At 36.5% G+C, this 18,840-nt stretch overlaps 2 protein-coding genes across 2 annotated transcripts; both read right to left on the bottom strand.

Moving 5' to 3' along the window:
- Window positions 1–2,164: 2,164 nt before the first annotated feature.
- LOC122088000 (polygalacturonase non-catalytic subunit AroGP3-like) lies at window positions 2,165–3,448 on the bottom strand. Its single transcript, XM_042657141.1, has 2 exons — window positions 3,326–3,448; window positions 2,165–3,229 (listed from the first exon to the last, which is right to left on the bottom strand). The coding sequence occupies exons 1-2, from the start codon at window positions 3,374–3,376 to the stop codon at window positions 2,273–2,275; spliced, it is 1,008 nt and encodes a 335-aa protein (XP_042513075.1). The 5' UTR covers window positions 3,377–3,448; the 3' UTR covers window positions 2,165–2,272.
- A 1,787-nt stretch (window positions 3,449–5,235) lies between these two features.
- On the bottom strand, window positions 5,236–7,725 carry LOC122089582 (expansin-A15-like). Its single transcript, XM_042659313.1, has 3 exons — window positions 7,570–7,725; window positions 6,244–6,349; window positions 5,236–6,017 (listed from the first exon to the last, which is right to left on the bottom strand). Exons 1-3 carry the CDS (start codon window positions 7,723–7,725, stop codon window positions 5,404–5,406), a joined length of 876 nt encoding a protein of 291 aa, XP_042515247.1. The 3' UTR covers window positions 5,236–5,403.
- Window positions 7,726–18,840: the final 11,115 nt, after the last annotated feature.

The following is an 18,840-nucleotide window of genomic DNA, read 5'->3' as shown; positions in this document are numbered from 1 at the left end:
AACATTGTAACTAACCACACTCAACATGATTTTATCTATAAATTAAGAATTCGATGGATTCGTACACTTGATTAGTCATTCCAACGTATTCATATGATCAATACAATTTTATTTGGTATGCTAACCACATTTTTGAGGCAGTAGTTATATGGATCAAAATCTTACGATGAGCAGTGACAGTGAGAATCAATTACTGTGAGGATCCTAACATAAACATCAATCGTTGAATCCTCACTGTCACTCACCACCTTCACGATTTCGATACCTAATTAGGCAATATTGCAAGTAGGCAGAGTTTCTCATACTTCTCTAGTGATGACAAAAAAGGTGAAATAAGTAAACCAGCCTCCTTATAACTAACCTAAATGGTGATTTAATGTGGCTTGCAACATTTGACTAGGATTCAAGATTCAATACAAGGAAAGAGAGAGGTGAACCTTGAAGAAAAAGTTCAAATTATTCCATGTTTCTGCATGGCAAGTGTTCAGCTTCTTCCTGAACTTCTCCAACGAACCAAAACTTTTCCAGTGCACCTCCTCAAAGAACTTGGACCGTGGCCTCTGCTTGTCAAATGACTCAACATGGGAAGCTCCTAGTTGAATTGGGCAGAGGAGGGAGCATTTTATATCTCCCGACTTCCTGAGAAATAGGAAAGTAGCGGTCCGTATCGGCTGGAAAGCGTCTACTCATGTGGGGAGGCACCACGTGGGTAGAGAATCAAGACTCTTTATTTCCTGAGAAATTGCGGGGAGTGGCTGATCCGTATCATCTGGAACGCGCGTTCCAGGGATTGTACCCACGGTTTGTGAAATCGGATCCGATTCGTGGTCAATACCTTATCGCTGAATTGGTATGGATGATGGATAATCACGTAAATCAATTTTTAATGACATCCAAGGGTATTTCTGTCCAATCAAAGTCAATACCTATTGATTTGGATCCGGATTGAATCACAATCGGCTATATCGGATTGATGTCGAATTATATACAAGGGAAAATACCAACCACCAGGGGTAATTTATGTTTACCACTGCTGATTGTCCTACCTTTGCCCCTTATCAACCTTCAGGATGCAAATGTCACAATCTAGTATTTGTTAATAAGTTAGTTTTGGAATGTTGTTATATCATAAAATTAATTTTTTTTTTTTAAATTTGTTTTCTTGATTGTTTTACCCATGCCTGCATTCATATGCGGAAACAGTGAAGATACAATCATTTTTGTTTTTTGTTTTGTTTTGTTTTGTTTTTGTTTTTGTTTTTTGTTTTTTGTTTTTTTGTTTTTTGTTTTTTTGTTTTGGGGTGAGGGGTTGGTTCATGGATCAAAAAATTGGATTGGATTAGTCAATATCGGTTGGATTGAATTAGCATCAACCTTGATCGATTCTCGATCTTGATCTTTTCAATCCCAATACAAGGTACGTTCTAAGGGTTAAAATGTAATACAAAATATATATTAAAAAGTAGGAGTAAATTTGTTTGATAATTGGTCTCAGAAAGGTATCTTGATAGGAAAGTCAAATGTTTCCAGTTCAGTAGTAGACAATTAGGCAATTGGGCTTTACAGTAGGTCCTAAGAAAGTCAAATGTTCTAACTACCCCCTATCTTCTTTTATTTTTTTGGTAAAAGGTCCTATCTTCTTGATATAATAGTTAATGGGTTAGTAGTTAATAATAAAAGTGGGGGGAGGAGGTTGGATATAAATGACTCAACAATTCTGAGGGCTAGGATGGGAGGGACATATCCAATCCGAGACACACATTTGATTATACTGCTAATATATCCTGCCTTTCCCTAAAAATGAGACTCAGATCCTCTCCAACTAGAGGTGGCTAGAGAGGGACCAGTCAGTTTTCTCTCCTGTTTTATGTCAATCTGATCCCTCTCTTGCTGGGTTGCTGGAGAGAATCTAACAAGTGTGACCCAATGTATGGAGTTTGGATAAAAGTTGCCTATAGTCACCATCATTTGGGGTCCATGTGAGAAGAAAATTTTAAATCAAATAAATGTTCATCTCTAGAAATTGTTTTCATATGGACTTTTTCTTGATGGCCAAAGCGTGTTCTTATAAAATCTTTGTACGATAGACATTTTGTTTTGATTTCTGGTTGTCATATAGCTTTCTGGGCAATTGAAGGCCAAAATTATGTTGAAACTTCAAAGATAAATAAGCAAGTTAATATAGGTTTTTATTTATCCTTCAAATAGCTTCTGCAATAACATAACACAAAGAAGAGAACTAGAAGATAATCAAATCATCTTCAAGTGCAGCTCAACCTAGATTCTTTGTCCAGACCATTCCATTTTGGCTTATCCAATGGCAGACTTCAATAAGGCCTGGGCCAAAACCCAACAGCTTAAAAGCTATATGGTTTGGATTCCAGGTTGAAGTATCATAGTGACATGCCATAATCACATGATTCAATTTCTTCTGAGCTTGTATTTCAACTGCATATACTTTAACTTTTTGAAGAGCATGGCAATAATAGACCTGAAAGGGGAATGGTTGACTATGACAAAAGGTTGGTGGTTCAGAGAGGTTTCCATATATTAGTTTCACAGCTCTAATTCTGACATTCTCATTAGATCCTTCAGGACTCTCAGTATTCCATATGCGTACATGGTGTCCTAATTTCTCGACTACAAAATCGACGAGATCCTCGACAGAAGTCGCACAAGTACATTGCTCACCACTAATAGGGATCTTCTCACATATCTTAAGGGTGTCTTGGATATACTCATCCATGTTTGATTCATCCACTACACCAAAAAGCTTCTTCAATTCCTTGATCCGGGTAGAGGAAAATGGAATTTTTGATGCTAGAGATCGTGGCAAGAATGATTTATATGACATTGGGTCCCTTAGATCAGGGATCTCCATGAAACCTCCTTCTTTCACCATTGACTCTCGGAAATATGGCAATCTCCCTTGGCTGGCAACCCACAAGGGTGTTCCACTTGGAATTGGAAGCTCATATTTTATTATGCCATCAGTCCAGTGAACTTTTGGTGGTAGGGTTGCTAGTGCATTTGTAGAACAAGCAACATTAGCCAGCTTACAAAATGATGGCAGGTGGGAAGCAAACTCATTTTCCTCCATAAGTTTCAAAAACACATTTACCTGATGGGGGGTTAATGGAGAAATCTTTGCAACAAACCAATATGGAGGGTGTGGAAGATCAATATGCTCTTCCCAATACTGTGAAAAGGTATTTTCAGCTAGAAAACCCTGCAATTTCATGAAGAAAAATAACAATTAAATAAGAAAAGATAAAACAAGAACAAGCAATAACAAAGTTGAAATGAATGTCAAATGGAGAATTACACTTAAGTGTGCTACTATCAAAATTCCAAGCATCAGATTAGGATGCCTCATGGTGGGATTGATACAGAGATTGGAATGAGTTGGGTTTGTGACTTAATTATGGATTGAGTTGGGTGTTTTTACATGGAAAGTGTGTATTTGAATTTATATAGAGGGAAAATATATAGAACCAACAAACAAACTCACATTTGGAGTAATTGTTATTTTTCAGTTATTCTCACTTTCTCAAACAATTTTAATCATTTCTTCAAACAATATTTGAAATCCTAATAGAAAACAAGGAAAGTGAAGTAGGTCTGAATCAATTTTCTCTATTGGGTAAATGGGTATCATACAGTCTATCTAGTTTTTGCCACATGGAACTGTGTTTTGGTAACTCCAATGGTTGCAAAATGGAAAACAATTTGGACCAGTCGCTCACTTTGGCTTTGAAATTTGAAGTGGTTCATTTCTTTATTAAACAATCAATTTCAATATAATAGGGGAAATTTTTTACTTTGAAAACCATAAAAATTTCTTTCCACCAAGGGAAATTGGGTATTAACCCATTGGCCTTGCATTTGTTTGTGACCTTTTTCAATAACTTTTGTGATAGGTAGGCTTCACTATATAAAATGGATAATGAATTTAGTATTCTCCATGGCAACCGAAACTCAAATGCTATGAACATATGACATACCGAAACTCAAATGTTATGAACTCAACAAGTATTTCTTATCCAAAAAAGTAATTGCAAATGAAAACAGGAAAAGATAGCTAAGAAAACCGCATTCAATGAAGAGACTTAAACCTTTCCCCTTTGAGGTTTTATACCTCTCAATTCCTTAACATCCCAATTTTACAAAAAGGAAATTGGAGATGAAAGCAACTAAGAACAGCACATTCAATGAAAGGGACCCAAACCTTCCCCTTTAAAGATTTTGTATCTCTTATTTCCTCTGACATTCCGAATTTTAAAAAAAAAATAAAAATTGGGATGTTAGAAATGTTCTTAAACTATAACGCATCAATCATGAAGTTATAATCCTAAAATCTATTTATTTATTTATTTTTGTGAAAAACCTAAGCCATACATTTTTTTGAGGTTAGAATGACTTCCCATAAGATTGGCTCTAGGAACAATTATTCAAATTTCCATTGTAAGGATAAACTTTGAGACTTTTGGATCGACATGTATGACTATAGAAAGAAAGCTTTGAGCGGAGGAGAAACTTAAAATTTGAACATAACAAGAATTGATAAAAATAATTTAGGCATAAAAAAAAAAAAATAATATAACCGTTGTTATTCAAAGAAGTTTTTGACAGTTGACAAATTAAGATATATCTAATAAAGTTGCGTGTGAAAATTTCTGTTTTAGAAGTGAAAAATGTTTTCTTCGTAATGGCAGGTTCACTACCTAAGAGAAAAAAACCCCACCTACAACTCGAGTAAGCCATGTCCATTATTTCAGGGTTATGGATAGAGAACCATTAATTAGTCCATTACCATTGTGCCAGGAACATATCTTCGCACACACAAACACACACATAATATTTATAATATATTTAATATTAATTTATTAATTTTGAAAAGGAAATCTGATAGCGCCATTTTTAAAAAGTATAAGTAATACCTTTATGTATACAAAAATCTATAATAAGAGTATGTACGGTGGCGCATCTTTGGAAAGAGCATAATTTAAGTCTTTTTCGCAACAAGGCGTTTTAGATTATGGGCCATTTCAAAAGTTAAAATCTTTTCTCAGTTTGATTCAATTTTCTAGTGTTGCTTGCACCAAACCGGCTAAGTTCTTCTGCCCAATATCATAATATACTAGATATGTAACATACACCAAGTTGAGGAACTGAAACTGAATCATGTAGGATCTGAACAGGTATGGTATGAATATTGATTTTCAGAATCGAGGCATGAGTTCGTCCGATTCTGAATCACACCAAGATTGCTTGGCAACAAATCAAAATCGAATCAAACACCCAATTCCAGACCGATTTACACCCTTATTAATATATAAATCGGAGTATTATGTGTCTTAAAACCTTAAAATTCCTCATGGAAAAAAAAAAAATCATCTATCTTCAAAACTGCTTCCCCTGGAAGGTTTGGCCAAATTGCCAACTAGCTGGTGCAACATTATCAGACTGCACCATCTTACCATCACTAGCAGTCACTTGGAAAGACAAGCTTTGCCCTATCAATTTTGTATCAGTTTTCCAGTTTTGGCCCCAATCTCGAGTCATTTGTATCCATCCTGTATTCGAACCCTTAACCTTCACATCTGTAATGTCGCCGGCGCCACCAACATTGTACACCAACACCAATACCCAGTAAGGATTTCCCTTCATCTCAAACTTTACACCGCCGGTCTTGATGCACGGGACACGTTGATAGAGAACTGGAACAATGCCAGCCTTGTATTGAGCGATCTTGACAAACATAGGCTGAGAGAGATCAAAGTGCTTCAATGGAGGGTTGCACCAATTCCCATCAGGCTTGTTATAATTGGGTGGACAAAGGTTGGTGGCAGTTACATGGACGGAGCCAGGAAGACACCATTGTGTTGAGGCCTTGTCACACATGATTTCATAACAAGCACCACAAGTGAAGCCCTCGTTAAAGAGGGCTGTGCTTAGAGCTGTTGTCTCTAGGCCATATCCTTCCTGTATCAAATTGCCGTAGCCACAAGCTCCTTCTGTTTGTCACAAACAAATCAACAATAATTAGAGTCACTTATAATTCTTTCTTTGTTATTTTGGTGATACAAATTTTTTTCATAAGAACGTGTTGAACATATGGGTTTCGATACAGGCTATTCGGTCCTACACATTAGAATGTAAGATCCAACATTCGAGGAAGGGATTCAGCCAAGTTGTATCCTTTCACTTGAAATAAAGAAGAAGGTCTAAGTCAAAACTTACGCATTGTTTCACCACCACTCATATCACCGTAGAATGTGGCATGTGCAGCTTCCCATCCAGCACCTTTAGTCACAAATGCATTCAAACCTATTCTAATAACTAATAACTAATAAAGCCATTGCTATAACCCACAACTTAGACCAGCTACGAGCCATCCTCTCTCTCTCTCTCTCTCTTTCTCTTTCTCTCTCTAGTTACCTTACCCTTTTATGCATGCGTATGACATGTATTTATACTTAGAATTCCATATCTAATATCAATTTTTTTGAGGGTAGAATATCTTATATTATTTATGTGTCAAAGTTTTGGAAACAAATCAATATTTAGACCTAAATTAACTTAAAATGACAGATGTATAGATGGAATCTTATTTAACGAGATATCGAGGTAATTTTATTAAAGGATATATATAGAAGGAATTAATACACGTTTATGATGGGTGTGAAGAATTTAATTCAGTCAATTAAAGTTTACTGAAATTAGCAATGAAATTAACGAAGCTGCCTGGATTTATAGGAATAATAGGTGGAAAATCGAAATCTCATGATTTTTTTCAAATCATAGAAAGAAAAAAATAATAATAAAAATAAAAACCTCTTTGCCTAACATGATTGTGTCACAAACTCAAAATCATTTCAGATATGGTCAAAAAAATACTTAGTTTGCATCCAAATCCTTGAATTTAGAAAATAAATAAAATTCAATTTAAAAAAATTAATTATTAAATATGATAAGAAAGTTAATGGTTCATGTATTCATATTAGATAATGATTACAATTATTAAAAAAAAAAAGGAGGAAATTAACACTCTCTAGAGGGCGGAAAAATGATGCCCCCATCTCTATGAAACCCAAGCAATGTACCTAACCCTTGTTGATGCCTATGTATGCCCTTCATTGGCCTCTACGTTGGTGCAAGTGCCACGTGATGGAGCAATCTAATATAATCATTTCCCCCCCCTTTAACTTGTAACCTAAATGGATTTAATAAAGGGAGTACTTTTCTGAAATTTAAAGGTTTTTTTAACTCAGCACATACCCATCCTAGATTGGACTCAGCACAACCTAGCCCACCCTATTGACCGGTGTAATGTATTGGTGAATTAAAAATATACAGTGTGTAATGTAATTGTACTTATGTTGATTAAAAAAAATAATTTAAGTGTTTGCCGGTGTGGGTGAAGTAAAAATATATATGTGTTAATGGTATAAACTACTGAAAAAAAAAAAAAAAAAAGGTGATGTGTCGGTAAAGTTGGTGGTATATTTTTATAAATTTTTAGTACACAAGTATAAAGGGTCGCCTATGCTTGACCCAATGTCTTACCACCGCTGCAACTGCTCCTCTCCTGACCACACCAACACCCATACCATCCACATCTCCACCCCATACTTTGAACCCAACAAAACAGGTTATGAAAGATGAAGAATACCCATATTTCCGCTTCCATAGAGCCAAAACAGTCACAATCAAACAATTCATTTTTCAGCCTGGCTCTCTATCTCACACCACACTGATAACTCTTTCCCTAACCCACAAATTACAACTGCTGCGGAGGGACAAACCACTGAGACCACTAAGCCTAGTCCTTTGCCATCGCCGAAGAGGAGTCGAACCACATGTAGTGAAGACTGTGAGGATGATTCGGATCTGATCAAGAATATCGAAACTGCACTTGCATCGACAACCAATCCTCAGGAACTTACAAAGAGGATCCTCTTGGCAATCGGCATGAGGGAGGATGAAGCAGAACCACATCCGTATAAGGTTTCTGAACCAGATCATGGACCTCCGGATGGTGGAGAGACTTTTGGTGGGTGGTCAAGCCAAACCACGACTGATCGGGTAATAGTATCGTCAACTTTCTCTGAATTCTCTTCATACCTTGCTGTGTTTTTTTGCGTCTGCTTTGGTCTCATCTATTCTTGGTTTATGGTTGCCCAACGATATCGTAGGCGCCAATTTATTCCAAGGTAAAAAAAAAAAAAAAAAAAAAAAAAAAATCTATGGCTGCCTTCTTCAACTTTCTATGCCGAGTTTTGTTTGAGGATAAAGATATATCAAAGTTTTGATCCCTTTCCTTTGGTGTTGTGCTTATAACTTGTTTATTTTCCTTTGGTCTATGTAATAAATTCCATTGGTAGGTGTGTGTGCTCTCTCCTCACTTAATAGATGCCATATCCACATACCAAGATCGTTCATGTAGGTGAATATTCATTGTCCTCGGTGTGTGTTTTTTGTTTATTTCCACGTATTGTACCTCTTCTACCATTCTGTTCAGGTCGGTTTTTTCTTTTTTTTTGTGTGGTGTCTCAAACTGATACACTGGAATGTGAGAGGTCTGAATACTAAGCTAACAAAATCCTCTCTCTTAGCTTTTTGCAAAAATCTACATCCTGACATAATTTTTTCTGTGAAACAAAAAACAAAGATCATTCCACCATCCGTCTCCCAGCTTTCTTTGAACAAATTTTATAAAAGTTTCTTTTGGAATAGTGAGGGATTGAAAGGTTTTGGGGGCCGCGAGGGGGGGGGGAGAGGGGGGTGGACTTTGGGCTTTATTCTCCCCTCACATCTTGGTATCACCCATTACCATGAGCCCAAATTTTCTGGCTTTCGAAATCAGCAATGTCTTGGGACATTGGGTTTTAATATGTGTGTATGCTCCACCTGCAGCTCATCTTAGAACCAAGTTTTTGACCAACCTCGAGTCTTTCATCTCATCTCTTACCAGTCCTTTCTTATTAATTGGGGATTTCAATGATATCCTCTACCCTGGGGATAAACTGGGAGGAAAAGTCTTCAAGCCCTCTCCGACCTCTTCAGATTTAGCCTCGATCCTCAATGACTATGCCTTCCAATAAATCCCATTACCTGGATGTCACTTCACTTGGACCAATAACCAGAAACCCCCTTCCTTAATCAAAGAAGCTCTTGATAGATGTTTTGCTTGCCAGAAGTGGTTCGGTCTCTTCCCTGATATTTCTTTGTCAAAATTGGCCTCTGTTGGGTCCGACCACAACCCCTTGTTTCTGGACTCTAACTATACTCCCACCCGATCCAAAAAAATTTTTCCATTTTCAGGATGCGTGGAGTCAACACCCGGAATTTAGATCCTTTTGTTTCCAATCCTGGTCCTCCTTAAATAATGACCTCCTCCCTAACAAGCTTACCGCTTTAAGCAGATTACTTTCCAAATGGAATTGGTCGGTGTTTGGCAGCATTGAATCTCTCAAATGGAACCTTTTTATGGCCGCTAAATCAGCTGAGGATTCGACTCCACGTGATTCCTCCACCCTTGAAACCATCCGTAACAATCTCTCAAAGGCTGAGGAGATGTTTTGGTTTCAAAAATCCAGACATCTTTATATCACGGAGGGGGACAAGAATACCAAGTTCTACCACACAATAACCCGAATCTCCCGACACCAAAATAAAATTACCCACATCCTAACCCCTGATGGAAGAAATGTCTCCAACCTCTGTGAAGTTGCAAAAACTTTTGCTTCCTATTTTGCGTCCTTTCTCTCTACATCAAACCCTTGTAACCCAACAATTCTTGAAGGATTATTCCCAAACTCGCTGACTGATGAGGACCGTCTATCACTTATTGGTTTCCCCAATTTGGTAGAAATTAAAAAAGCTATTTTCTCTATTGGTGGTTACAAAGCTCCCGGGCTGGATGGTTTCCGGGCAATCTTTTACCATAAATTTTGGGATCTTCTCCAAGAGGAAGTGGTAAACTTTGTTTCCTCTTTCTTTAGAAATATATCCCTACCTTCTGGTCTCAATCATACCTTTATTTGCCTGGTACCAAAAAAACCTAATCCATCCACTGTTGAGGACTTTAGACCCATTAACTTTTGTAATGTAGCATACAAATTCATTTAAAAAATCCTTGCTTCAAGGCTCCGGCCAATTCTAAACTGCATCATCTCTCCTTTCCAATCAGCATTTGTTCCTGGGCGGCAAATTTCTGATAATATTATCATTGCCCACGAAAATTTTCACTTCCTCTGAAACACTAAAAGCAAAACAGGTTGGGTTGCTTTGAAACTAGACATGGCAAAGGCATATGATCGGGTTGAATGAGGCTTTTTAAGAGGCATCCTTGACTTTCTGGGTTTTGGAGATCGATGGGGAGACCTGGTTATTATTAGCACCCCATCCGTCTCCATTAAACTTGAAGGTTCTGCTTTTTCCTGGTTCGAATCTTCTCGAGGCATTCGTCAGGGTTGCCCTCTCAGCCCGTATCTTTTTTTACTTGTTATGGAAGACCTATCACGTCTTCTTACTTGTTATAGAGAACTGAATTTTTTAGAGGAAATAAAATTGCTAGGGCCGCCCCAGAAATTATCCATCTCTATTTTGCAAATGATACTTTTATTTTTTGCCGAGCTACCCTGGAGGATTTATCTTCCATCAAGGCTATTTTGGACCTCTTTTCCAGCTTATCTGGCCTTAGTGTAAATACCTCTAAAAGTTGCCTGGCTTTTAGTTCAAACATCTTCATGGAAAATAAAAGATTTTTTTGTAATTTGATGGGTATGGATGTGATGGACTCTAAGTCTACATATCTTGGTACACACCTTTATCACAACAGAGATAAGAAAGGTTGCCTTCATAACTTGATAAACTGTGTAAAATGTAAACTCTCTCACTGAAAGGCAAACTTACTCACTTATGCAGGGAGAACCACCCTTGTGCAATCTACACTTGCTTCAATCCCCTCCTATCTCATGTCTTCCTTTTTACTAAGAGAGTTTGGTATGATTTGGATTCCATCTATTCTCGGTTTTGGAATGGAGACTTAGCCGACAAGAAGAAAGCTCACTTGGTAGGATGGAAAAGAATTTGTAAACCTAGAGCCTTAGGAGGGTTGGGTCTCAAATTATCGAAAACTCAAAATAAAGCCTTAATTTGCAAATTAGGGTGGAGGTTGATGAATAAACAAGAATCTCTCTAGGCTAGAATATTAAAAGGAAAATATTTCCCTAATAGAAGTTTATTTCACCCTGCAACCTTGAAGAAAAAGGTGTCTTGGCTGTGGAATAGTTTGACTACTATTCTACCCTATCTTTCCCAGTGGTGCACTCGCATAATTGGAAATGGCCAAAATACCGATGTCGCTTGGGACCCGTGGATACTAGCTCTCTCAAGCACACTCTCGGGGAACACTCCAGCTGCATCGGGGTTGTCCATCCCCGAATCTTTGCAGAACAAAAAGGTAAGTGATTTCCTAACAGATAATTGTTGGAATATTAATCTACTAAACTCGCTCCTTCCTGCACATTATATTTCCTCGATCAGGAACCCTTGTTGCCAAGTTGGCTGCAAAGGTTTTAAGTAATGAGCAACCCACTAATATTATTGGATCATCTAACAGGTCCTCTTGCTTATCTATGCTCACACTGGTGGCATTTCTTTTGGAAGATACATATTCACCCCAAATTTAAGTTATTTTTCTGGAGGATTGCCCATGGACAACTTCCAACAAGGGATATCTTAGGAAAATGGTCTCCCATGAACGACCTTTGTGTCTTGTAAAATTCGGAACAAGAAACCGTCTGGCATTTATTCCTATCATGCGAATTCTCAAAGCACATATGGGCAACCTGCCCATTAGGATTAAATACCACAGTTCTTCAAGCCCCTTCTTTTCAACATATTATTATGTATTTCTTTAAATTCCATAGTTTCTCAAGACAAGATCGGGAACTATTTTTTTCCAACTTCATCACAATATGTTACTTTATTTGGAATCATAGAAATGGCATAATTTTTAGGAATACAAAACCAAACCCTCATGACGCTTTGGCTCTGGCCTTAAGATGGATTCAACAATTACAAGACCTTGGGCAATCTATGCTAGTTCTCCTTTCTAAATATAATTTTTATTTTCAATCCAAAAAAAAAAACACGTTTCGAGAGTGAAAAAAAAAAATAAATAAATAAAAGAAGTCTTACGGCCAAGCGTGGAGGCTGCAATTGAGTTTGACAGAAGTAGCAACACGTTCAGTAGGATTGGTGGTGTGGCACTTATTTTTTTATACATTAATTTTTTAGGTAAGTGTTTTCCGATGCCAAGAGTGCGGTCCCTGCGTCCTTAGGAGGATAGAGTGTGTAGAGTTTACTCTCATATAGAAAATTTTATACTCAATTTTTTTTAATGCAAATATATTACTATTGATAAAACGGTACAAAATTTCAAAATTAAATTACAAATTGTAATTAAAAAAAAAACTTTCTTTGTCTCTAATTAATTTCTTTTAAGATAAAGGTTTAGTGCACAATCATGCATAGTGCACAAAGATGCACATAACCGTCGGATAGGGATGGAAGGGGTGTACTATAGACCCCATATCTCATTGTTGGGTTATCTCAACGACTATGCAATATGCACAATTGTGCACAAACTATTTGCCTTATTTATGCTAAAATTGCAGTGGCTAAACCCAAAGTGTATTTGTTTTTCTGCTAAAGGTCAGCAAAGTATATGTTTAGGCTCAAATAAAAAGATGTACAGAGATTACATCCAGGCATACCTAGATGGATAATTCAAATAATACAATGAGGCAAAAAAAAAAAAAAACACTAATGATCATAGAACTCCACCTTCGGCATGGCCATCAACAGAGAGCTATAACCACAAGATTCATTTAAAAGGGTCACCTTCGGCATTACTATCAGAAACAGATTTCAAACAAATATAACCTAGGTAAAGCACTCAATAATATTCTGAAATTCATCAAACCAAACGGTAGTGAGGTCTGTCCAAGCTATCCCAAGTTACATCATGAAATAAATAACTTGGTTGACATATCTAATGAGTAGACCGCTGATAAGTAGCACACATTGTATCTAGAGGAAAGATAAAAATAGAAAAAAAAATTCTCTTTTTTCGTCAAATAATTTCTTTTATGATAAAAAGGTACTAACTACTGAACCTCAATTATATCTGGAGAAAAGATTAAAAATAGAAAAAAAATCTCTTTATCTCTCAAATAATTTATTTTGTGCAAAGAGGTATTGAGCATTGAACCCAGATTATATAATTATATCAGGATGAAAGATAAAAAAAAATTGAAAAAAAAACCCCTCTAACTCTCTCTAAATAGTTTATTTTATGCTAGAACACTACAAACCCAATTATTTTTAGAGAAATATTACAGACAGGAAAAAAAAAACTCTCAACCTTCTCTCTTTTTCAATTCTTTCAATAGAAATATTTTATGTAAATTAATTTGTAACTAAATGTCTATTTTCTCTCGTCCTATCGGATGTGGATCAAAGTGATGAGTTTCCAATCAATAATTGTTTCAAAAAATGGAATCAGATCGGCTACGGTTGATCCTAATTTTGGACATTTGAAGCCCTTGATTCTAGGGGTTTTTTTTTTGGAACTAGATTGTTGAATTTTTATATTTGAGGAATTGATTTATAACATTCAAGTTGAACCCAACCGGATTGAAATCGAAAAGGACCAATTTGATCCCCAATTCCAAAATTAAAATCCTTGCAATCAATAAACCAAAACAATTGGCAAGTTCTATAGAAGTGGATAACCAGAGTGTTGGGAACAATGCCCACGCTCCTATATGTGTTTTGGTGTTACTTGATTTGAATAGGTGTGATTAGCACAAGAAGAAACACACTTGGAAAGCTCAAGTCAAGAACTCAAGGAATAATTCATGGAGATACAACCTTGAAGCTTAAAGAGAGGAAATTCTAAGTATGAATGCCAAGACTCAAGATGAAATCTTCAAGACTAAAGATAAAGACTTCAAGACTCAAGTTGAAGACTTCAGACTCAAGATGAAGACTCTAGGATAGGTCAGTACACCTTGTATAATGTACACACTCTATATATGCACGCACCTCATGCATTGCATAACATCATACTAGAATGACCTTAGGACATCCCTTAAGCAAGTATGGAAGCCCTTAGGTGGTATGGTACATACTCATCATATGTGTTCTAGTAATATTCTGTGAAAATCACAATGACCTGAATCAAGGACATTTTGGGTAACCTTAAGATTGGTATCAAGATATGAACCCCTCATGTAAGTTGTAGGAAATCGAGTCATGATTCCAACGCAACTGATTTTAGGTCAATCCGAGGTCGGACCAAAAATTTATGATCAAAACATTGATGACTGATTAGTATGCCAGCATTCTGTCAAAACAAAGTGTCATGTTAGCGATCAACCAGCTGGAAGGTCCGGTGGATCAGAACTGTTCGAGACCATAGCTGGTCGATGGGTGAAATGTCACAATCGATCGGCGACTGCTGGAAGTGCCCAATAGCTATATTTTGCTATAAAGGCTCTTTCCGATCGATCGGCTACCAATGGTGGTCAACTGGTGGACCCATAATACAATTGTTAGAGCATGATTTGTTGCTTAAAATGCCCTCCTAAGTTCACCTATAAATACCAAAGTTGTTGTTAATTAAATACTAATAAAATTTGAGCAATAAGATCAATATAATGAGCATACAAGAGTCAAAAAGCTATTCTATCCTACTTGAGTTGTTCGGTCTTCCAAATCTCAGAAGAGCTCAAGTCTCAATCAAGTCTTCTACATTCTTCTGTGCAAGTTAAAGCGACAGAGAAGACTTCATAAAAAAGTGCATCATTCATTTCTCATTTTCATCATTTGCACCACACCAGAGGTATTCCTCTTATTCCACTTTTCTCTATTTTACTGTTTTTACAATTCTAGACTGTCCTTAGGATTGTAAGGATTCTCTTATCATAAAAAGAGTAAGGTGCCTCTCTACCCGCAAAGGAGATTGTAAATGTGCCTCTCTGCCTATAAAGGAGATTTATAAGGACACTCTTATCCATAAAAGATTGTAAAGGTTTTCTTCCCCACCTACTGTACTAAAAGGGAGAACTAGTGGAATATCTTACAAGAAGATTCTTGTAGGGAGTGGACTAGAGTCGAATTAAGTTGAACCACTATAAATCTTGTGTTGTGTGATTGTGTTTATTTTATTAATTTCGTATTGTTTTTAATTCACGATCATGCTCAAGGATACTATCTCGAAAAATTTAAATTTCCACTAGTATAACCTATTCGCCACCTCTAGGTTATTTCAATTAGTATCAGAGTGGGAGCTCAAATTATTTAAGACTAATTTGTCTTAAAAGTGAGTCAAAGACAATAGCCACATTCCAAGGACCACCACAAGACATAAAAACCTTGAAAACCCCTTACTTTGATGGAGAAAAATTCTCTTTTTGGAAGTGCAGATTCAAGAATTTCGTCTGTGGACATAATATTCTAGTATGGAGAGCGATAGAGAATGGACCATACACCATCACCGAAGTCATGGATGGAAAGACAGTACTAAACGAAGAAAAGGAATGGACAATAGAAGACATAGTCCTCATTTAGTACAACTTTTGGGCTATCACATTCCTTCAGTATGCCCTCAATGAGCAAGAATTCAACCGAGTCATAGCTTGTGACACAACCAAAGAAATTTGGAACATACTCTTAGTCACACATGAAGGTACGAAAGAGGTAAAGGAAAGAAAGGTAGATCAACTTGTCTCAAATTACGAATCATTTATTATAAAAGAAGATGAATCTATAACTTTCATGTTTACTCGTTTTACTGGCATTGTAAATACCCTTAAGAGTTTAGGTAAAACCTATACTAATGCTGAGAAAGTCAGAAAAATTTTAAAAGCCTTACCAACCGCTTGGAGGCCTAAGAAGATAGCCATTGAAGAAGCTAAAGATCTAATAAAGATATCCCTCGACCACCTTCTGAGATTCTTGCAAACCCATGAAGTGGAGCTAAAAGCTGATAAGCCAACCTCTAAAAATAAAAGAAGAATTGTAGTGCTAAAATCTTCTCAGACAATAGAAGAGGTAAGTGATGGCGATGAAGATGAAGAGTTCGACATGGAGAAGGAAATATCACTCATCACGAGGAAATTCAATAAATTCCTCAAGAAGAAAGGAAGAATACAGCACAAGAACAAATCCTACGGAAATAAACCCTATGGAGAAAAAGGTAAGTCTAAATTCAAAACTAAGGAAATTTATTCTAAAGATATTTTGTTTTGAGTGTAGAAAGCCAGGTTATTTCAGAACTGACTACCCACACAAACCAAAGAAGAAGGCTTATGCAGTGACATGGGACTCAAGTGATGGAGAAGAAAAGAACGACTCCGAAGAAGAAGTCACCAACCTAGCTTTAATAGCTATCGGAGATGAAGATCAAAAGGTATGTCAAACCTAACCTAATTCTCTCATAAATGACTCTAATGAAGAACTTCAAGAAGCCTTCGAGGCCCTATATGAAGAAAGTCTGAAATTAGAGTCAGATAAAAATAATCTGAAAAAAGAAGTTGACATACTCAACAAAAGAGTGGAGGCACTGACTTCAAAGGTGAGTGAACTTGAGGAAGAAAACTCCAAGTTAAACTCCACCCTTTGCACCTTTACCTAAGGGCAAAGGAACCTTGACAACCTCCTTAGATCTCAAAGGAAATGTCCTAATGAAAGAGAAGGACTGGGCTATAATGGACAAAATCCATCTAGGAGAAAAGAAAAATAAAATGAGAATCCACGAAGGAGTGACCATGGTAACCAACCATCAACTTCTTATATCAAATGTGGTTTTTGTAAAAAGACATGGCATTCCATAAACGAATGTAATGCTAGGAAAAGAAAGACCACAAACTCTCAAATTAAGAGACCAAGAACTAGAGTTAACCATGCTTACTATTACACACTCCAAAGAAGGCAATATACGCCTCAAGAGGGTCCTAGACCTATGCCTAGATATAGAAGACCCCAACCTCAAAGGGAATACTCTATTGAAAGGGCCCAAAGGCAATACCAAGATTATGAGAACTACCCTTGAAAGTCTTATATACCTCATGGGAAATACGAAACCCAAGGATCCTATAGACCTCAAAGGTATTACACTCCTCAAAGACCAAATGGGTCATATGAACCTTAAAGGACCCAAAGAAACCCAAAGTCATCTCAAAGGTAGAACCAAAGACCTAAAAAGTGCAATACCACTTGGGTTCCAATAGGAACATTCGATACTAACAATGACGGACCCATGAGATTATGGGGACCAATGTACAATTGAACTACTGTTGTAGGTTTGCTTAAAGAATAAGGTGGAAGCCAAGTGCGTAATCGATAGTAGATGCTCCAAACACATGACATCCAACAAGAACCTATTTTCAAGCTTACGGGACTACGACGGAGGATGGGTCTCCTTTGGAGATGACAGCAAAGGAAAAATTGCTAGAATTGGAAAGATAAAACTTGGAGGTATTTCAATTTCAAATGTCTATTTTGTGAAAAATCTGAACTATAATCTTCTGAGCGTAAGTCAATTATGTGGTATTGGATATAAAATAGAATTTGATGTTTCTCACTGTTACATCAAAGATGCAAATAATGATCTCATTTTAAAAGGATTTAGAAAGAATAATATATATGTTTGCATGCTTGAAGAAACAAGTCCCTTGAATGCATGTTTGGTTTCTAACCATAGTGAATCCTCATTATGGCATAGAAGACTTGGACATGTAACTTTCAGGTTAATCCAAACCATTGCATCCAAGGATCTTGTTAGAAATCTTCTTAAAATCAAATATGGGAAAAAAAATTTCTGCAATACTTGTCAAAAGGGCAAACAAACCAAAGTTTCCCATAAGTCAAAGAATATTGTTTCTTCTTCAAGACCTTTGGAACTCCTTCATTTAGATTTGTTTGGACCTATTAATGTATCTAGTATGAATGGTAAAACTTATACTTTTGTAATTGTAGATGACTACTCTAGATACACATGGACTGTCTTTTTAAGAAATAAAAATGACGCTTTCAATGAGTTTGTAACTCTATGTAAGAGGTTACAAAATTAGAAAGGGTATATAGTAACCTCTGTGAGGAGTGACCATGGAGGAGAATTTGACAATATAAGTCAGTTTGACTTATATTGCAATAAGTATGGAATTGACCATAACTTCTCCGCTCCTAGAACACCTCAATCTAATGGAGTTTTTGAAAGGAAAAACAGATCACGACAAGAGACAGCTAGGACAATGCTCAATGAATATTCTTTGCCTAAATATTTCTGGGTTGAAGCTGTGAATATAGCTTGCTATGTGCTTAATCGTATAATTCTTAGACATTTGCTTTCCAAGACCCTATATGAACTGTATTTTGGTAAACTACCAAAAGTAGACTACTTTAGAGTATTTGGTTGTAAGTGTTTCATCATAAACACTAAAAACCATCTTGAAAAATTTGATGCAAAATCTGATGAAGGAATATTCTTAAGATATTCTCTCAACAGTAAAGCATATAGAGTTTTCAATAAAAAGTCATTAATGGTTGAAGAATCCATGAATATTAAATTTGATGAATCATTGCTTAATGACTTGAATAAATCTCCTGTTGATGATGATGATGATACTATGTTTGATGAGATAAAGAAATAAGTGAATGATGTTTCTCTTGATGATTCTAAGGTAAAAACAAATGATTTTCCTGTCGAAAAAGTAGAAACACAACCTAAGGAAGTTATCCCCAATAGGAATCATCCCTTAG

Source organism: Macadamia integrifolia, chromosome 9 (assembly GCF_013358625.1).
Source record: "Macadamia integrifolia cultivar HAES 741 chromosome 9, SCU_Mint_v3, whole genome shotgun sequence".
Lineage (NCBI taxonomy): Eukaryota > Viridiplantae > Streptophyta > Magnoliopsida > Proteales > Proteaceae > Macadamia > Macadamia integrifolia.
The sequence above is the reverse complement of the archived record's forward strand: the minus strand, read 5'-3'. Positions and strand labels throughout refer to the sequence as shown.